Source organism: Eulemur rufifrons, chromosome 2, assembly GCF_041146395.1.
Source record: "Eulemur rufifrons isolate Redbay chromosome 2, OSU_ERuf_1, whole genome shotgun sequence".
NCBI classification, from domain to species: domain Eukaryota; kingdom Metazoa; phylum Chordata; class Mammalia; order Primates; family Lemuridae; genus Eulemur; species Eulemur rufifrons.
Window position 1 is genome coordinate 6042162 of NC_090984.1, and position 20746 is coordinate 6062907.

At 57.4% G+C, this 20746-nt stretch overlaps 2 protein-coding genes across 2 annotated transcripts; one reads left to right on the plus strand and one right to left on the minus strand.

Moving 5' to 3' along the window:
• Positions 1-1260: 1260 nt before the first annotated feature.
• GDF15 (growth differentiation factor 15) lies at positions 1261-3647 on the plus strand. The gene is made up of 2 exons (XM_069494031.1): positions 1261-1586; positions 2743-3647. Exons 1-2 carry the CDS (start codon positions 1277-1279, stop codon positions 3387-3389), a joined length of 957 nt encoding a protein of 318 aa, XP_069350132.1. The 5' UTR covers positions 1261-1276; the 3' UTR covers positions 3390-3647.
• Positions 3648-4716: 1069 nt separating this feature from the next.
• On the minus strand, positions 4717-8242 carry LRRC25 (leucine rich repeat containing 25). Its single transcript, XM_069494043.1, has 3 exons — positions 8196-8242; positions 6799-7607; positions 4717-5130 (listed from the first exon to the last, which is right to left on the minus strand). The coding sequence occupies exons 2-3, from the start codon at positions 7596-7598 to the stop codon at positions 4992-4994; spliced, it is 939 nt and encodes a 312-aa protein (XP_069350144.1). The 5' UTR covers positions 7599-7607; positions 8196-8242; the 3' UTR covers positions 4717-4991.
• Between the last annotated feature and the right edge of the window lie 12504 nt (positions 8243-20746).

A 20746-nucleotide genomic window follows, 5' to 3' on the forward strand; every position in this document is an offset into this window, starting at 1 on the left:
GGAAGTGACAGCCTGCAGAGTGGATGCGTTTACTGAGCACCTACTGTGTGCCCAGAGCACCACATAGGGAGCTGAGGCTGACTCTGGGGGGCTGGAGGCTGGGCTGGGCTCGCACAGCACGGGGTGTGTGCTGGGGGTGGGGAGGCCTGGGGACCCCACGACTCCAGCGAGAGCCTTGTGTGACCCCCAGTGAGTCCCTGTGCCTCTTTCCTGTTCACACCTGTCACACCCAGACACATGCCCCTCACCTTGGTGATCTGCCTGGCGCGGCAACCCGTCCTGCTTGGGGCCGGGAGTCCTGAGCAGTGGAAAAGGCTTGGGATTCCCGGGGGAAAGGGTGATCCCAGGGCACCCACTGCCCCGCCACTGTCTGGTGAGTGGACCTGACACCAGCCCTCCCTGCTTTTGACCCCCAGCTCCCCAATTCCCTGCCACCTTCTCTCTGGGGCCAGCCAAGCGGGGATCCATCCCTGCCCCAAAGGAGTCCCCAGTCTGGGTTAGACAGAGCTGGGCACAGAAACTTCCAGTGCTGTGGGGTCAGCTCTGGGCCGGAGGGAAGGATAGGGATTGGGAGCACCCCGCTTCACCTGGAAAAGTAATATCAGAGAAGGCCTTCTGGAGGAGGGGCTTTTTGAGTAGGGTTTTGAAGCATGAGTAGGGGTTCTCCAGAGGCAAATGAATAACTGCGATAACACCCAGTTCATCCAGAACCTTCTATGTGCCTGGCCCTGTGCTTTAACCCTCATTTGACTACCTCTCCAATGAAAGTTTCAGTCCCTGTTTTTCTTGTGAGGAAACTGAGGCACAGCAAAGAGGAATGAATTGCCCAAGGTTACCCTTTCTGGCTCTTTCTAGCCCCTTCTCCTCTGCTTTCTTTGTTTTTCACCATCTTCAGCTTTTAACCCCAACCAGAAAAGGAAGAGAGTAACTTCCCTGGGGCCAGACGGCCCCCTCTTAAGCTCCTGTCTGGAATTTATCACAAAAATAAGTCTTTTTTCTCCAAAAAGACTACCAGGATAGGATAGTGAACTCACTTCATGGAACAGGTCACTGAGGCTCAGAGAGAGATGCCTCAGATTCCCCTGGAGTGACCCCCCCAACCCTAAATACCCGCCAAGATCCCGCCCAGCCATGGTCCCTGGAGTGTTTACTCTGCACACAGGAGCGGGAGGGCGGGACCGGGAAGGCGGGGACAGGCAAAATCCGGGGACTATAAAGGACAGTCCCGCAGCCTCGGGTCGGTCAGTCCCGGCTCAAGAGTCCAAGCAGCGCAGTCATGCTCGGGCCCCGGCGGAGGCCACTGCATCCCTCTCAGATGCTGCTCCTGCCGCTGATGGCACTGCTGCTTCCGTGGCCGCCACTCGGGGGCGCCCTGTCCCTGGCGGAGAAGAGCCTCCCGAGCTCCCCGGGCCCCTCGGACGTGCAGTCCGGTGCCTCCAGGTTCCAGGAGTTGCGGAAAGGCTACGAGGACCTGCTGACCAGGCTGCGAGCGAACCACAGCTGGGAAGACTCACATGCCGACGCCGACCCCGTCCCTGTCCCTGCTGTCCCTGCTGTCCCCGCTGTCCGGACACTCTACCCAGAGCGTGAGTGGAACCTTGGAGACCCTCCTCTCCCAGCCTCCCCCTGGGAAGCCCCACATCTAGCCAGTGGTCCCGTGTCTGAGTGGTCCAAGCCCAGCTCTGAGCCTCAGTTTCCCCATCTGTGAACCGGGTAGGAACATTTTGTCCCCACCTTGGGTCTGATGGGGCAGCCGACAGCCTGGTTTACACCCGGGCAAGGTGGGGCTCAACCAACAGAGGATGTTATAACCCGAGCCCAGATCGCACACGGGGAAATCGAAGCCTGGGGCCGCCAGGCAGCCTCCCGAACGCGCACAGCGCCTGGCTGGGTGGGGGCAGGGGTCCCTGCCCTGGGCTGGCCAGGGGGATGCAGGAGGAAGGATGGGAGGGAGAGGGAAGCCGCATGATAGGCAGAACCTGCTGGAGCTGGTTCCTAATCTGATGCAATCGCAGGTCACAGCGCAGCTAAAGTCACGTGCAACAGGTGCCCTACGGGGGGCGGGGGGACAGAGAGAGTATTTTCCCCATCTCCGTGCCCTCCACTGAGGGTGGGGGAATGAGGTCCGGGCACTAGGACCCAGGAGGGGCAGGCAGAGGGAAGCGCTCTGATCCTGCCCTAACCCGCCTGTGCTGTGCGATGCCAGGTAAACCTCTAGCCCTCTCTGAGCCTAGCGACCGACCGGGTTGAGGACCCTCAGATCCCAGCCTCTCTGGTCCCCCAGCACTTCTACAAGCCTGGGGGGCATCTAGGAGTCCTCAGAGCCAAGTCGTCTGGAATGTGGGGGGCCTGATACTCTATTTCTCAGGGATAGAAATGAGAGCCCGACAGAAAAGGCAACTAGTGTCGGTGTCTCCAGCGCCGCACTTAGTGGGCCTTCAATGCAATGTTTTGGACTGCGGACGAGGACTCGGAGCCAGGGTTTGGATCTTAGACTCCCTAAATATCAGATGTGCATTCATGCCTTCACGTATTACGAAGCACCTACTGTGTGCCAGGCACGATGCCATCCAACGTTCCTACTGAGGTTCGGAGGGGAGGCGAATGACACGCACTGAAATCCTATGTTAAGCAGGTGGGAGGGATGAGGCGGAGCCAGCGGAGATGGGGGGGCTCTCGGTAGCAGAGGCGGCCGTGCAAAGGCCCTGTGGCTGACCAGCTTCCCTCCCCCTCTCCCCACAGTGCAGCTCGGGTCTGACGGCCACCTGCAGCTGCGCATCTCCCGGGCCGCCCTGACGGAGGGGCTCCCCCCAGCCTCCCGCCTCCACCGAGCCCTGTTCCGGCTGTCCCCAGCGGAACCGCGGTCCTGGGATGTGACCCAGCAGCTGCAGCGTCAGCTCAGACTGTCCGACCCCGAGGCGCCTGAGCTACACCTGCGACTGTCACCGCCGTTGTCGCCGCCAGAGCAGTCGCTGGCTAAGTCGAGGTCAGCTCGGCCCCAGCTGGAGCTGCACCTGCGGGCACGCGCCACCTCGGTGCGCCGCAGAGGGCGCGCACGCTCGGGGGACAACTGTCCGCTCGGGCCCGGGCGCTGCTGCCAGCTGCACACGGTGAGCGCGTCGCTAGATGATCTGGGCTGGAAGGACTGGGTGCTGTCGCCGCGGGAGCTGCATGTGACCATGTGCATCGGCGAGTGCCCCAAACAGTTCCGGGTGGCCAACATGCACACGCAGATCAAGGCGCGTCTACACGGCCTGAAGGCGTCGGTGCCTGCCCCGTGCTGCGTGCCCGCCAGCTATAGCCCCATGGTGCTCATGCAGAAGACCGACACCGGCGTGTCGCTCCAAACCTACGACGACCTCCTGGCCAAGGAGTGTCACTGCGTCTGAGCGACCCTGTTCTGCCACTCGGGGCATCTGCTCTGCCACTCGGGGCATCTGCGCAACGGAAGCGACCTCAGTGGTCCTTGCCTGTAGAATGGGCCTGCGGGTTCTGGGACCCCCCAAGTCCTGCCCCACCACTGCCTGTCCACTCCTGCCCAAACTGCTGTATTTATAAGTCTGTATTTATTATTAATTTATTAGGGTTCATCTGCCTGGGGACAGGAGGGTTGGTCTGAGGGAATGTATATTTATTTAAAACTTGCAATAAAAACGAAACTGTCTGAATTCCCCCTTGTGGTGTCCAGGATGGGGCTGGGTGACCTTGGGAAGACCCCTCTCTCACTGGCCTCGGTTTCCCCAGGGGACCTGGTATAGGGGTCAGAGGAAAGGTTCAGGGAATGGGTGGTGAGGGGTGAGGTGTACTTGGGGACACCAGACAATCCGAAGGCACCGATGACACCTTGGGCTAAGAGGGCCACCCTCCAACATCTCTGATTTTCTTGTTCTGTTTTTTGTTGTTGTTGTTCTTGGTTTTTGTTTTGTTTTGTTTTTGTCCTTTGCTTTTAAAAATGATGATGCCTCCATTCTTTCATATAAAAAGAGCAGGGAGAAATAAATAAGTTGGGAAGAATGTTTTCATGCACACCACATCTCCCAGGTTATACATTCTTCCCATTTAGGATCTTGGAATTGCTGAGACATGCTGAATACCTACACAGGCACACACGCGCACACACACACGCACACACACACACACACGCACACACCAACCTGCCTGTCCACCCTGAGTCTCAGACAACTTGACAGGGGTCTGGGGAACAGAGGAATCCACACCTCCCGACACCCAGGCCAGAGCTGTGCATCTGCATTAAGTAGCTTTAGAGTGAGAAAATGTGGAAGGAAATGGGTGGAAGGAATGGCAAAGACAGGAAAATGAAGGCTTTAGCAGGGAGGTGGCTTGGTGGGGACAGAGCCCAGACTGGAAAGGTAGAAGGACGAGAAAGCTGATAAGATGGGCAGGGTTGGATCACACAGGCCTCAAGCACCAGGCTGAGGCTCTGGGGGCAATAGGGAGCCATGGAGGGTGTGTGAGCAGGGGAGGGGCACAGTCCAACTCATGAGTTATAAAGATCCCCCTGGGGCTGGCATGGGCTGCCCTGGGAGTCAAGCCTGGAGACTGGGCACTTGGGAAGGGGGCCTGAGAGGGTAGAAGGGAGCGACGGGAGGTGGGGGGCAATTCTGGCTTCTCAGATGGAGATGTGGCCTTGGGAGCCCAGGAGGAACCCACTGAGCCTGCACCAGCAGCCTCATCAGCCCCAAAGCATTTATTGAGCACCACCTGCACACCAACAGGAAGATGACGATGGGGTTGACACACTGACCTTCCAGTCCCCTAGTCAGAGATCTCTCCTCTTCCTCCTCTCGCAGCTGACAGGGCTGAGGAGCAGAGTGGGGGCAGAGGAGGGGGTTGTAGAGCCTCCTGGGGCCTCAAGGACGGTCCTTTCCTGTCCCCATTCCTCAGATGAGGAGACTGAGGCCAGAGAAGAGTTGGTGTGCCCCAAGGCAGGGACTGGGAGGGGGCCTAGCAGACATCGGGACGTCACAAGCTCAGCGCCCAGGAGCCACGTACTCCTCTTCATCCAGCGGGGCCCGGCCCAGTGACTGCAGGTTGCAGTACACAGGCGCCCAGTCTGCGTCGACACCCTTGTAGTTCATGTAGAGGTCACTGTCCTCTGAAGGCGGAGCTCTGTGGGCACAGACAGACCGGGGTGGGTCGGGCAGGGAGCAAGATTCAGGGGACAGGCACGGCAGCTTTAAGGAAGCTCAGGGTGGCTGAGTCCACTCGCAATATTTACATTATGGAGAAACTGAGGCACAAAGCAGTGTTCTGACTACCCGCCAGGCCCTCTTTTCTCTGACGAAGTTGGGGAGGGCAGTGATTTAAGGAAGAATGTGTGGATTTTAATGCTGAGGTCTGAGGACTTTGAACCCATGGCAGGGTTTTTTCCTTCCTTAAAGTTAAGATAGCTGCTCATTTTTACATGAAAATCTAGATTTCAATTTCCTCTTGAAAAATCGGAAGTTCTGGCTGCCTCAGTCACATGGACACAAGTGGCTGGAGCCAGTGTTTGCCCCTTTAGATGGGAAATATTTTCACCAGGTCTCCTGAAGCAACTGACTTTGTGGCCCTGGTATAAAAATAATCTCTGAGCCTCAGTTCCTACATCCATAGAATTAGCTGAAGAGTGAGTAGCCTATTTAGGAATGTCTAGTTATAGTAGGCAAGATCCCCCAGAGAAGAACCTTCCTGTCTCCAGAATAGCCTAACTCCACCCCCAGCTCCTCTCATAAAAAAAAAAAAAGCCACTTTGGGTAAGCAGAATCTATCAGTCATTCACACGTTAGTATGAATTACTCTGAACACATAAGTGGTTGTAAGGAAATGGACAGGACTGTGAGTAGGGTTTGTTTTCTGCCTTTTCTGACTGGCTGTGTGGCCTTAAGCAAGTCATTCCCTTGCCTCCTGGAGCCTCCATTTTTGCAACTGTAAACTCTAACCTGTAGGGTTGGAAATGATGTGAACATCAGAGCACAAACTGCCTTAGTGAATCAAGCGCCTTCAACTCCCTACCGCAGACCACTTCTGCTTTTCAGCTATTTTGCATGTGCTTTGCATGTTTTCTCCTTTCTCATCCACGGCCACTTGACATGGATTCCGCTGCCCAAACACAGCCAGGGCTGCGTGCCCTTCCTGCTTGGACCCCTCCCGCCCCCTCCAGCCTCAGCTCTCACGTCTTGCCTTCCTAAAAACCATCCAAGGCAGGTTCTCTCTTCTTTCCCGCTTCCCAGCCTCTGCCCCTTGCCCCTTCCCTCCCCTCCCTTCTCCAACCTGGAAAAGTCAAACTCATCTATCTAAGCCCAGCAAACTCATCAAGAGGTGTTAGGACTTTGTGGGCGAGAGGAACACAGATGACCTCTTTAGCATCTCATGTGTGTCAGAGGGACAAGGGGTGCTGTCCCCATTTTACGGAGACGGAAATGGAGGTTCAGAGACAGCCCTGGGTCACATGAGATCTGAGCCCATGCCGCTGCCCGCAACCGCGGAGCCTCCAATCTGTCTCAAGCACTTGCCTCTTGTCTCCCTGTCCTTGGCTGCCAGAAATTGGGTTTCCAGGTCATGAAGGGGAAGCTTGTTCCCAATATAGGAACTCACTTAATTCTTACCCCAACACCCTGAGACAAGGGTTGTTATTGTCCCCATTTTATAGATGAAGAGACTGAGGCTCAGATATGCGAAGCCACTTGGCTAAGAGTCTACAGCCTGCAGGAGGCAGAGCTGGGATTTGAACTCCGGCCATCTGGGTCCGGAGTCTTGCTATTGACCACTGCAGGCAGGTGTCGGTGGATCACTCACCCATGATTGTCCTGCTGGTGCGGGGCAGCTTGGTCACCCACAAACATGTTCTCATAGTCGGGTGTGGAGGGGCGGCGTGGGGTGGCCACTCGGGGCTTGGAGCCTCGGTCCCGATTGCTGTACCGTGGCTGCGAGCCTGAGCTGGGCCTGGCACCGTCCTGAGCCACCGAGGCTTTGCCCAAGTCCTGGCTTCTGGCCGTTCTGCGTCCGCAGAGTCTCCAGGCTAGCACCGCGCCCGCGATGGCAAGTCCAAGAAACAGGCATCCGCCAGCCACCACGGCCCCAATGGTTGTGGGGGGCAGACCGGGGCCACATCTGACCTCCAGGAAGGTGGAGAGGTTGTGCCAGCCACTGGTGGCTGTGTCCAGGCACTGCATGGACCGGTGGTCAGAGCAGTTGTCTCGCCAGACCTCGTGCCAGGGAGCCAGGACGCAACTACAGTCAGCCTTCAAGTCCACACAGAGTGTAGCCAGCGCCCCGTCCACGCGGTCCAGCCGGTTGTTTGTCACGTCCAGGACCCGCAGTTTCTTCAGGTCGGCGAAGAAGGTCAGCGGCAGCTCCCGCAGGCTGTTCCCAGACAGGTCGAGGAGCTCCAGGCTGCTGGCCCGCAGAGACTGGTTCCGGGGCAGGCTCACACCTTGGCCACTGAAGTTCAGGCACTCGGCCTTGAACTCCCTGGTCCAGTCCACGTCCCCCGAGGTAACATTGCACCGAAGTCCCTGGCTGCCTGGGTCCTGCAGCAGCAGCAGCAGCAGCGGCAGCGGAGGCAGCGACAACACCCACACCAGGGCGCCCTCCATTCAGGCAACCTGAGCAGAGACCGGAATCCAAGCCCCGACCTCAGCCCTGTGGTCGCCCTCGCCCTCGCCCTCGCCCTCGCCCTCGCCGCCTGTGTTGTTTGTTATTATTATTTATAGCTCAGAACAGCTCAGGCCGCTTCTGAAATGGTGAAATGGAGGCCTTGCCTTGTCACCTCTGGCTGGCTGGGCCACAGCCTCAGTGTCCCCTTCTGGGAATGGGTACGCGCCCCCAGTGCCTAGGGGAAGGCGGGCAGGGGACTGCCGAGTCAAGCCTTTCTCGGTTCCCAGAGCCCCTTTGGGACTCAATTCCCGCACATTTGGGGCGCCCTCATTGGCCAGGACGAGGCCAAATGCAAATGAGCGGTTGCCATGGAAGCGGCCCGGCCCGGCCCCACCCTAATCGTTCCTCTGGGAACCGCGGGGTCGCCGGGAGTCCTGGAATGGGGTGGGGTGGGGGCTGCCTACAGGGTCCCCCGGCTCCGGTCTGCGGCCCCGCGCGGGCCCAAGTCCTGTGCCTGGGTCCCACCCTCGGGTCCCACCGCCACACCGTCGCCGGGGCGGGGCTGGGAAAGGGGGGGTTGCTGCGCGGCGGCTCACCTGGACGCGGGCGACCCTCCGAGGACCTGCCGTGGCCTCTGGCGCTCCCCTCCAGCGGCTCAGGGGGAAGAGGAACTGCTGTCTGGGTGGAGCGAGGAGGGGAAGAGTGAAGACACAGCGACCCGCCCCCTGCATGGCCTCAAGGTTCTCACGCTAGGGGGAGGGGCGGCCCAGGGTCCGGCTTCCCTCCACGGCAGCCAGACTGACTGCCACCTCATCAACTCGCTTCTTGCCCTCCGCTCTATTGGCTCCCGACCCACACGTTCATTTATTCATTCAACAAACATCACCCATGCTAGGCCCCCAAGAGGCCTGAACCCAGACCAGGTCCTCAAGGCGCACCCAGTCCTGGGAGAGGACAGAGCTGGACACAGACTTCCCCCAGGCCCATGCAGTCAGGGAAGGGCCAGAGGGAGGGACAGGGTCTTCCTGGAAGGCTTCCTGGAGGAGGAGGCATTAGAATTGGGGCTTTAACATAGGAGTAGGAGTTTGCCAAGGATTCTCGAAACCTGTTTCAGTCTCTCCAAGCTCCTAGCCTCCCCTGGAGACTCAGACAACATGGTGCCTCTGTGCTGTAGGGGGCTGAGAGGAGGGCTCCCTGGGGCAGGGGACACTGAGTCTGGGTCTTGGAGGGTGAATCAAAGTGGCAGACAGCAAGGAGCACACTGCAGGAGCCCTAGGCCCAGCGCTTGAGAAAACATAGCTGGCGGGGGTAGTGTGGTTAGGAGCAAAGTGCCTGCAGTGGGAGGACTGCTTGGTGATTGCGAAGCAGAGGAACTGGTGGTGTGGGCAGGGGACGGTTGGTGCAGGCTTTGGACACCGGGGTGGGGAGTGGGGCTTTATCTCCAGGGCCCTAGAGAGCCGAGACAGGTGTGGGGGCATAGCAGGGGCCCTGTGTCCAAGGCTCCCTCTGGCGTGAGCCCGGTGCCAGGAGGTGGGCAACCTGCAGAGGACGCTGTGGCGCGAGTCCAACCCGGGCAGTAGTGACGACAGTGAGATTGAGGAGGGGTGAGCTTTGAGAGAGTCTCAGCCACACTGGGGTCCTTCTGGTGCCAGGCAGACCAGGTCCAAGTGCATTCCAGCCCCTCACGTGCTCTGTGACTTCCATTGCTCCGGGCCTCAGTTTGCACATCTATAAAATGGGGTACGTGCCAAGAGACTTCTCGAGGACTCTGGGAAGGTGGGAGTCCACCCCTCTGCTCAGCCTCTGCCCTGGCAAAGGTTTTGAAGTAAGACTTTGAAGAAAGAGCTGCAAATTGCTCTCTAGAACAATGTCGAGAACAACACATCCAAAAGTGTTCATTCCTGGTCAGCACAGTGGCTCACGCCTGTAATCCTAGCACTCTGGGAGGCCGAGGTGGGAGGATTGCTTGAGATCAGGAGTTCGAGACCAGCCTGAGCAAGAGCAAGATCCCGTTTCTACTAAAAATAGAAAAATTAGCTGGGTGTGATGGCTCATGCCTGTAGCATCAGCTACTCGGGAGGCTGAGGCAGGAGGATCGCATGAGCCCAGGAGTTTGAGGTTTCAGTGAGCTATGATGACGCCACTGTAGTCTTGCCTAGGCAACAGAGCAAGACTCTGTCTCAAAAAAAAAAAAAAAAAAAAAAAAAAAAAGAAAGAAAGAAAGAGCGAGCTCGCTCCTAACAAGAAAACTGCAAATCATGACAACTCTGAGCTGTCTACCACCTATCAGATTGGTAAGCATCCAAAAGCATGATGACATTCTGTGCTGGCCGGACTGGGGAGACCGGGCACTCTCCACTCTGTGCACTGCCCAGGGGGCACAGGAGGTGCAGCCCCAGTGCAGGGCACCCTGGCACAGGCCAGCGGAATTACAAACTCGTGTGTCTGCTGACACAGCAAGCCCGCTGCTGGGAATCCCTCCCTAAGTATTTGCATGTTGGCAAAGTGATGGGGATGTCAGCTGAGAACCCGCTCAAAAAAACGTGGTCCATCCGCACAGTGCGATGTTACTCAGCCAGAAAATGAATGAAGCGCAGACACCTGCTACCATGTGGATGAGCCTGGAAGCGCGGTGCTGAGCGAGAGAAGCTGACACCAAAGGCCACATGTTGCACGACTCCATTGACATGAAATGTCCACAACAGGCAAATCCGGAGACAGGAAGCAGATCAGTGGCTGCCAGGGGCTGGGGGAGGGGCAGTGGGGAGTGACAGCCGAGGGGGGTGGGGTGTCCTTTTGGGGGGATGAAAATGTTCTGAAATTAGATGGAGATGATTGTTGCACAACATTGTACATGTGCTAAACGCCACTGAACTGTGCAATTTAAAATGGCTACAATGGTGAATTTTATGTTATGTGCATTTTACAGAATAAAAACAAAAGAGAAGACAAAAAGATGGCCCAGGCTTTGAGACGATTCATTTCAGCATTGTTTGTTATATGAAAAAAAAAAAAATCAGCTATCATGGGAGGATCGCTTGAGCCCAAGAGACCAGCTTGGGCAACATAGTGAGACCCCCGTCTCTACTAAAAATAGAAAAATCAGCCAGGCATGGTGGCACCTGTAGTCCCAGCTACTCAGAAGGGTGAGAGGCAGGAGGATCGCTTGAGCCCAGGAGTTGGAGGCTGCAGTGAGCTCTGATTGTGCCACTGCACTCCAGCCTGGGCGACAGAGTGAACAACCTTGTCTTAAAAATAAAAATAAACTTATTTTTATTTTATTATTTATTTAGTTAGTTAGTTTTGAGACAGAGTCTCACTCTCTTGCCTGGGCTACAGTGGCGTGGTGTCAGCCTAGCTCACAGCAACCTCAGACTCCTGGGCTCAAGCAATCCTCCTGCCTCAGCCTCCCGGGTAGCTGGGACTACAGGCACACACCACTGTGCCCAGCTAGTTTTTTCTATTTTTAGTTGTTTGGATAATTTCTTTCTATTTTTAGTAGAGATGAGGTCTCACTCTTGCTCAGGCTGGTCTCGAACTCCTGAGCTCAAACGATCCGCCCGCCTCGGCCTCCCAGAGTGCTAGGATTACAGGCGTGAGCCACCGCGTCCAGCCAAAATAAACTAATTTTTAAAAAATTGAAAACAACCTAAGGATTGGTTACATCAATAACAGTGCATCCATCCTCGGGGGTGCCACAGAGTTATGAAAATGAAATCATAGAGCTCTATGAACCCACAAAGACAGACTCATTCGTTTCCTCCACAAGCCTTTGTTAAGCTCTTACTGTGTGCCAAGTACTGGTCTAGGAGCTGCAGATATAGCTGTGAATAAAACAGACAAATCTCTGCCCCCCCCACCAGGGCTCTCATTGCAGCACGTGGCATCCAACAGGAAAATGCACCACGTGCAGGTGGTGGGACCGGTGTGATGGAAAATACAGGAAGGAAACAGGGACGGAGGGAAGGAAGGTAGCAACTTGTTTCTTTCCCCGAGATGGGGTCTTGCTCTGTGGCCTGGGCTAGAGTGTGTGACATCATCATAGCTCACTGCAACCTCCAACTCCTGGGCTCACACGATCCTCCTGCCTCAGCCTCCCGAGTAGCTGGGACTACAGGTGCACACACCACCACGCCTGGCTAATTTGTGCTATTTTTAGTAGAGATGGGGGTCTCGCTCTTGCTCAGGCTGGTATAGCAACTTTTAAATGGGATGATCGAGGAAGGCCTTAGAGAAGAGAGAACTTCAGATTAAGGAGGGAGGGATGTGGGAAAAGGCAGCTAGGAGAGGGAACAGCCTGTGCAAAGGCCCTGTGGTGGAAGCAGTCCTGGCTAGAGAGCACCTGTTTCCAAGTGCGAGTCAGTTCAGGCTGCTATAACAGAATGCCACAGACTGGGTGGCCTGCAAACAACAGAAATTTATTCCTCACCGTCGGGAGGCTGAGAAGTCCAAGATCAAGGCACCCACAGATTAGCTTCCTGGTTTGCAGATGACCCTCTTCTCACTTGTCCTCACAGGGCAGAAAGAGCAAGGGCACTCTGGAGACACTGACTGCATTCCCCGAAGGCTCTGCCCTGGGGACCTAATTACCTCCCCAGAGCCCCACCTCCTGATACACAGTGGGGACTAGGTGACTAGGTTTCAACATTGAGACACAAAATTTCAGTCTATAGCACAAAGAGGAAATGTTAAGTGTGAAAAGAAAAAAAAAAAAATCTAGATTTCATTTGCGTAGAAAAACCCTGAATGAAACCGAAGAGGCAAACACCCGTGGTGACCCTTAGGGGCAGGCAGGGGAGGAGAACCTCACCTCGAACTTTTTTAGAGTTTTTATTTCGAGGCGGTCCTATCACACTGTGTGACTGCAAAGTATAGTCAACCCGTTCGACTTCCACATGGAAACCAACCATCAACCACATGATGAACAGGGGGATGGAGGGACCGAGGGGTGCCACCAGCAGTGGGCCTGGTGTGGCTGTGTGTCTCCCTCGCCCCAGGAGGCCGCTGAGGGCCGAGCCCTGAGGCTTCTTGGAAAAGGAGGAAACGGGGAAAGGAGGACAGGGCCGATGCAGGGCTGCAGGCAGTGGGGGGCCGGCAGCCCTGGGGCCTGGGACAGTGAACTCTGGAGGGGGTCTGAGGAAGCTGGGGACCCTGGAGTCTGGTGGTCTGAGTCTGGGGGGTCCCACGATCTGGGGGCCCAGGGGGCTAGGAGTCCTGGGGTCTGGGAGGGGTCTGAGGGGCTCTGGAGCCAGCAGTCAGGACCAGAGACAGGTGTAACGAGCAGAGGCTGGACCACGGCAGACTTGGGGCAAATCTGGAGTATGGACAGGGCTGGACATCCGGGGCCCTCCATGCATGAAGTCAGCAAATGATGACTGAGGCCCGCTCGGCCACTTTGAGGCTGTGTGGCCCAAGGCCAGTGCCTTAACCTCTCTGTGCCTTGGTTTCCTCCTCTATGGAAATGAGGACAATAGTAACGCCACAGTGAAGCGCTGCAAGTAGGGCCCAGAACCACAGACACCCATGTGAACATGAGTGTGTGCCTGGCGCTACGGACACTGAGTGATCCATAGGCAAGCTGAGTGTCCCCTGGGGGGGGATGGGTCGATGCTGGCCCGTCCACGCACAGAAATGGAATTCAGGAAGTCAAGCAATGAGGCTGAAGCATGATTTTTTTTTTTTTTTTTTTTTTTGAGAAAAAGTCTCACCCTGTCGCCCCACCTAGGGTGCCATGGCGTCATCATAGCTCACTGCAACCTCAAACTCCTGGGCTCAAGCGATCCTCCTGCCTCAGCCTCCCAAGTAGCTGGGACTACAGGTGTGTGCCATGACACCCCAGTAATTTTTCTATTTTTAGTGGAGATGGGGTCTCGTTCTTGCTTAGGCTGGTCTTGAACTCCTAACACAATCTTGCTCTGTTGCCCCGGGTAGAGTGCAGTGGTGTCATCATAGCTCACTGCAACCTCAGACTCCTGAGCTCAAGTGATCCTCCCACCTTGGCCTCCCAGAATGCTAGGATTATAGGCGTGAGCCACCTTGCCCAGCCAAAGCATGAATTTTAATGACAAGAGACCTCATTTAAGGTCACATGGCGCCGGACGCAGCGGCGCACACCTGTGGTCCCAGCTACATGGGGAGCTGAGGCAGGAGGACTGCATGAGGTCAGGACGTCAAGGCCAGCCTGGGCAACACAGCAAGACTATCTCTAGGAAAAAAAAAAGAAAGAGAGAAGGTCACATGGCCTTGTTGGTTACGGTAAAATTTCAAAAGCCACCGAGTGCCCTTGAGAGAGGAGTGGGCAGGAGGGCACCTCCTCCCTCCCCCTGGGCAGCTGGGGCGGCTCCTGCAGCCACTGCCGGTGCTCCCTTTGGGGGAGGCAGGGGGCTTTAAAAATATTAAGAAAAAAAAAAAAAAAAGAGAAAGAGAGAGAGAGAGGAGTGGGTAAACAGACTGTGGCCTAAGGCAGCTATGGTTGGTCAAGCAAGCAAGTCCCACCTGTGAGAGCTGCATGTCTTGGCTGACAGCAGCTCTGGCCACAGGAGGCCACGCCGCTGGGCCACATAGCTCTCTGGAGAGCAGTCCTCAACCACAGGCGGAAGGAGAGTTGGTTATAAATGCCTCAGCTCTCTCTACCCTCAGGTAGGACAGGTCTGAGGACAAGATCTATGCCATCCCACCCGCTGAGGTCCCCAGGGACCGAGCCCATGCTGAACCTGCTCGTTGGCGCCCCCTGCAGGGCTCCTGCCTTCCGTGTCTCTCCCTTCATCCCCTGCGAGGCTTCCTGGAAGCCCTTCCGGAATAATCATGCCCTTGAACTTCAGCCTTAGGGTCTGCTTCTCAAAGACACCAAATCAAGACAGTTGTAGTGCCACACAGAAATACTATACAGCAGTTACAAACTTTAGACGTTTTAAATAATTATAATAGCAGCAGCCAAGAACTGGCTGGTTAAATAATATGAAGTCACATAATTGTCACAATAGCTCCTTGAGGTAGGTACTGTCATTACCCCCATTACAGATGAGGAAACTGAGGCACGGTGTGTTTGAGCAGCTTGCCCAAGGCTCTGCAGCAACTGGGGGTCTGCCCTGAATCCGTGTGGCTAACCATTGGGCTACACTGTATTCAGAGACAAGATTTACGTACCTGCACCTACCCAGAAGGGTCTGTCGAGTGATTTCTCAACACACAGTGAAACTTCATGTTGCTCATGGAAACGTGCGTTTGGACTTGATTTGGAGAAATCAAGAAAGGGGCCTTCAGTTAGAGGCCAAAGGGAGCATTTAGCTTTATATTTGCTAGGTTTTATTTTATTTTGTTGTTATCATATCTGAGACAGGGTCTCACTCTTGTCGCCCAGAATAGAGTGCAGTGGCACAGTCCTAGCTCACTGCAGCCTTGAACTCCTGGGCTCAAGCCATCCTCCTGCCTCAACCTCCCGAGCAGCTGGGACTACAGGCACAGGCCACAATGTCCACCTAATTTTTCTTATTTTTTGTAGAGATGGGGTCTTGCTATATTGACCAGGCTGATCTCAAACTCCTGGCCTCAGGTGATCCTCCCGACTCGCTCGGCCTCTCAGAGTGCTGGGACTACAGGCGTGAGCCACCGCGCCCAGTCTAGGTTTTATTTTTTATTTTTGGTAAAACTGTTCATTCCACAAATATTTACTGAGCACCTATGGGATGCAGCAAAACTCCCACCCTTGGGGAGCTGATGCTCCGGAGGGGAGATGCACCAAGTGCCGGAAACCAGTGGGTTCTAAAGGTCACAACAACCGGGCTATGGGAAAATTCAAGTCAGGGGCACTGGGAGAGTAAGATGGGGTGGTTCACAGTTTTGGAAAGGGCTAGTCTAGGAAGCCTCTCTAGGAAAAAAATATACAAACAAAAAAAGAAAAAAAATGTGCATGGACGAGTTCAAAATGGAAACAGGGTTTTTTTTAGGGTGTTGGGGTGACTAGTTGATTTTTTTCTGTATTTTTTCCCTTTTTGCCATGAAATGATTCAACATGTAAACATATATTTGGAAGCCGACCTGGGAGAATGCGCAAGGTCAGAGGCAGAATAGTTCCACACTGGAAAGTGGGGTCCCCCGGCAGCTCCAAGCGGGTGCTGGGGCACAGCCTGGGGACTCTGAATCTCTGCTGTCCTCAAGTGGCCACACTGGGAACTGCAGTCTCGGGCAGCCTTGGCAGAGGCAGAAAAAGGGCCCAAGGGGCAAGAAAAGACCCTTCTCCTGTCCAATCTAGAGAGTAACACCTTAGGGTGCTACGAAACGCTTTCCTCCACGAGTACGAAAAAAGGCTGCAGGGAGGGAGGGGCGTTGACAGGGTACCTGAGAGTCAGACCTGGGGCCTCTGCTCCCAGGTGCTGTGTGTTCTCCTGCAAGTTGCTCTGCTGCTCTGAGCCCATTTTCCCCTCTGCAGAACCGGCGTATGGGCGCCTGCTGGGATGGTTCCGTGAAGACACCAAAGCAGAGTGCTTGGCATACCGTGGGGCCCTCAGAAGCTGGCTCTGAGTCAAGGATTCAAGGCCTGGTTGGGGTCAGTTGGGGCGGGGGGTATCTGGGAAGTGATTCCACGACAGTGAAGGAGCCCTGAAACCGCCCACAGGCAGGCGATGCTGTGAGCAAGTGGAGCTCACACCTGCTTGGGACCACTGGGGGACAGTGGAGATGCTCACCCAAGTGGTCCCAGTCAGGGGCGAGCGGGCTGGGGTGTTTATCCATCCCCAACCCCACTGCAATTGCCCAGAAAACAGAACTGCAGGGCACACGGGCGTGTCCAGGTCACCCCAGGAAGTCCCGGAGGGAGCTGGGGAAGGTGCCCCGCTGGGGACGCCAGAGAGCGGGTGAGGTGGTGGGCAGCAGAGGCTCAGGGCTGCCTTAGGGGACTTAGAGAGACTGGCACATCCAGGAGGGGTGTTCCCGAGGCCAGGGAAGGCTACAGGTGAAGAGAAGCAGCGGCCAGCAGTGGGGCGTCCAGCCATGTGGCGTGGTCCCCGTGGCCTGCAGGGGGGTGGGCAGGCGACCAGCAGCTGACTGCCCCCCATTCCCTACTTCCCTGTCCCTCCCCCCAGGCCTGGGACTTCCACAAAATGCCTCCGGCTTTCCAGAGTGAGTATCCCAAAGTCAGACAGGGCGCTGGAGGCACTCCAGCGGGGGTGGTACTGCCTCTGGGTGGCTCGTGTGACTCCCTCCCTTGGACTCTTTCCGAGCCTCAGTTTCCCCATCTGTAACATGGGGAGAAGAAATGCTGCCTCCCTCGGGGGGGCGGCTGGGAGGATGTTACAGGATGCACAAGGTCCCAGTGATTGGTTTGTCTCTGGAGTTCAAGTGCAGGGCAGAGGACTCGATTTATTGGCAGCCACAGAAGGTGCTAGAAGCCGAGCGGTGTACCCTGCTTGGGTTAAGCATTGTGGCGGATGGCCGTGGGGGTGGGAGGTGGAAGGTTTGGCTGGAATTCATTGACCCAGTTCTTTTGTGTCCCTTCTCTTGCCTGGAGTCCCTTGAAGCCCATGACCCCACAGCTCAGAGAGGTCACTGGCTCCCTATCAAGGCCACACAGCAGGACAGGGGACAGCCAGGGTTCAAACCCAAGCCCACTGGCCTGTGGCTTCAGAACAGAAACAAAACACCCAACCCAGGCCCAGATCCTCCCTGTGGGGCCTTCTGCCTCCAGGCACCCGGTCTTGATCTTGGGGCAGAATCCCCCATTTTGGAAACCCCAGACTCCAAGGAGTGAGGCTATCTAAACGACCCTCCACCAGCTGCCGTGGCTGCTCCCATCCCGGTGTTGTCTGGGTTTTAATTTTTGTGTTGCATTTAGAAAATTACCCATAATTATAGCTTCTGGGAGGAAACAGTCTCATAGCATAGCCCCTGCTCCCAGCTGCACCCGCCTCCCACGCACGCACGCACGGCTGGTGAGGTGCTGCGGGGGCGCCAGTCGGGTGGGTCGGGGCCCCTCCCAGAGCCCCTCACTTGAATGGGTCGGAGGTGAGGGGGCTGCTTCCACCTCCTAGGGAGAGGAAAAAGCATCATCAGGAAAACTCAACCCAGCCTCCTCCCCAGGACTCCAGCAGCAACCAAGCATGCCCCCACCCCCACGCCCGTCCCCCGCCCTATCCGTCCCCCACCGTGGTGTCCTCGGGGAGACCGGATCTGGAGGGAGGAGAAGGCTGTCAGCTGAGAACGGGATGCATTATTTTATAACAGGGACAAGTCCAACCGACACCAGTGCTGAGACAGTAATCTGGAGGAAGAGCCCAGGGAAGGCTGGGAGGAGGAAGAGGAGGAGGGAGAGAAGGGGGAAGGAGAAAGGGGGAGGAGAACTGGGGAGGAGAAGGGGGCAGGAGGAAGAGGAACGGTTTGTTGGCAGGAGGAGCCAGAGGAGGCCAGGAGCCAGAGAAAGAGTTCCAGGCGACAGGAGAGGCCGGGAGGTGGGACTGTGTAGGGTGACTGCACAGCCATAGGGGAGTCAAAGCCCCTTCTCCGGGCAGCTCCCCTGTCCCACAAGCAAAGCCTCCTTTGGGCTCCCGCAGGTGCTGCCCTCCGCCCGTGCTTGTGGGACGTAGGTGGTGGGTGACTCCCCACCACCCACCCTGAGAGGCAGAGACCCAGTTGAGGGCGGACCGCACTACGTTGGTCCCTAAATTAACTCCCAGGCCTGTCCTGCCCAGGACCCCTGTCTACCTGGGCCCCTTCCCGGGGCAATCTCGCTGCCTCCTCTATTCCACCTCGATCGTGGCTTCCCACGGCTGCCCCGGGGAGATTCTTAAAATCACGATGCAGATCCCATCCCTCGAGGCTCCACATCCTCCCATGGCTCCCTATTGCTCTTACAACAAATCTCAACTCCTCCCCGCCTGGGCGAGGTCAGGCTCCTCTGTCTTCCCAGCCATCATCTCCCTCCTTTTACCCCTGCTCCAGCCACACCTGCCTCCAACACCTTAACCGTGCGCCCACCTCAGGGCCTTTGCACTGGCTGTGACTGCAGTCTGAACACTTTGCTTCCAGATCTTTCAGGTCCGCCCCTCTCCCTTATGAAAACACGTTCCCGCCTCGCCATGCCCTGCCCTCGGATGGGTGGGGGGACCCTGACTGTGGGTTCTGCTCCTGCAAGGCACGCGCCCTGGCTGGGTGTGCGCGCAGCTACGCTTCCCGACGCCGCGTGGGCCCCAGAGCCCTCTCTGCCGCGACTTTCCCGCCGGCGACCAGGCTATGTTTGGAGATCCTTCCCGGTTGCCATGAGAACCAAGCTTGTCGCTGCCGCCCGCCGCGCCTCCCCCACCGCAGCCGGTGGGGCCGCGGGCGCCTCCGCCCCTCTCCCTCCCTCCGCCTCCGCCCGGCTCCAGGAGCCCCGCCGACCTCGCGTCGCCCGTCCTGTCCACCCGGGCTCCTCCCTCTGCCCAGCATGTGGCACTCCCTGAAATTACCCAACTGACTCGCCAGCTTTTGGCTGTCTGCCTTCCCCATTAGGCCATCTGCTCCGCTGAGAAGTAGCCACGTGCCCCGGCTGGGTCCCCAAAACCGGGCACACAGCAGGCGCTCGATAAATGTGTCTGCGGGTGGATGAAGACACACTGACTCTAGGAACCGCGGCTCAGAGAGGGCGAGGGATCCGCCCAGGGAACACAGAATACGGGAGAGCCACGGAGCTTTGGGAGATAAATGGGGAGGTGGCCGGAGGGGTGTCACCAACTCGCTGTGAGACTTGGGTGAGCCGCACCCTCTCTGTGCTTGGATGAAAGTAGGCGCTGGAGAGCAGTGGTGGCAGCGGTAGTTAGTATGAGGGGTGTCCCTGACGCCAAAACCCACGCCCCACGGTGGCCCTCCAGGCACCTGGCAGTGGGCAGCCGGCGGCTCGGCAACATCGAGCGGGCAGCCCCAATAGCGGGTAGCGCCCGCCCCTGCTTCCGCCGGCCCAGGCCGGGAGGCCCGCGGGAGAGGAAGCTGGGGGAGGGGGCGGCCGGCTGGACAGGAAGTGGGGAGGACTGGCGTCCCCCTCCCTCCCCTGGCCCCTCGGGGAGGAGGCGGGGCTGGAACCGGCCCTGCCCCTCCCTTCCTCTTCGCTGGTCTGGAACCCCGGCGGCTCCCGACTTCCCGTCCGCCAGACGGCTGGGGGTGGGGGTGGGGATGTTGTCCGGTACTGGGGGGTCGGCCGGCAGCAGGAGAAATTGATACTCACACACGCACGACACAGGACACGTGAGCGCACAGCTACACAACGCGCGTCCCGGAGAGCGGGCGGTCCACCCACGCGCGCACTCGCACACGCTTGTACACACACCCCGATTCTGGGCCACTCGGCCCCACACGACCGCCGCGGACGCACTAGTGCCACCGCGGAGCCAGGGACAGTTGCCCCGACAGCTACCGTTCCTTGGGTGCCTGCCAACCCCCCACGCACAATGACGTCCACGTGCACTCACACGGAAATCGCATGTTTACACACAGACACCCTCGTTGGCTTGTGTAGGAGAAAAAAAAGAATACCCGTAGCAAACATGTCACAGTCAGAAACATCCAGACCCAGAGTCACAGCGAGATCTTCTCTCCCCACCCCGCCCAGGCGCGCGGCCCACAGGTCCCGTGGACACAGGTCTCCACGCCTCCCGGGCACTCCTGCCTTAGTGTCCGCCCCCAGCGCCTCCGCACACCCTTTGGGAAAGCGGAATGGGGCACCCGCTGCCCGCGCCCCTGCCTCCGCAGTGGCAGAAGTGGGACGCGCCCTATTTACAGGGGCAACACCAAGGCTGATCCGCGGCGCATGCGGTCGCCCAGGGGTTAGGTGGGTCCGTGCAGGGTGGCTCCCAGGACCTGGGCACCCCTTCATATGCGTGGCTGTGGGTGGTTTACTGTGGGTGTGCACAGGCCTTGGGACCGTGGAGCTGGGTCGGGTGCGGTTCCGTGAGACCCCGGGGGCGTGTACCCCGGGGTGACCGCAACTGCGTGGGCTCTTTTCACCGCTGTTGGAAGCTATGGCATGGCCTTAGGAAGCGTGTCTCTGTGCACCTGTGTGCCCACGACGTGTGCGGTGGCCTGTGTTTAGTTGTTCAGTGACAGCCACTGTGTGAGCTGTGTGTGTGTCGCGCTGGGCGAGCTGGGCGTGTGGCGGTCCCCACCCGAGTGGGCGAGAGTGGCT

What these genes read in the sequence shown, in the direction of transcription:
- LRRC25 (XM_069494043.1), bottom strand. Translation starts at nt 7,598, where the DNA reads ATGGAGGGCGCCCTGGTGTGGGTGTTGTCGCTGCCTCCGCTGCCGCTG. An exon ending in CACCAGCAGGACAATCATGG is followed by an intron (nt 5,131 to 6,798) that starts GTGAGTGATCCA and finishes CTGTGCCCACAG; the next exon opens with AGCTCCGCCTTCAGAGGACA.
- GDF15 (XM_069494031.1), top strand. Translation starts at nt 1,277, where the DNA reads ATGCTCGGGCCCCGGCGGAGGCCACTGCATCCCTCTCAGATGCTGCTC. An exon ending in CCGGACACTCTACCCAGAGC is followed by an intron (nt 1,587 to 2,742) that starts GTGAGTGGAACC and finishes CTCTCCCCACAG; the next exon opens with TGCAGCTCGGGTCTGACGGC.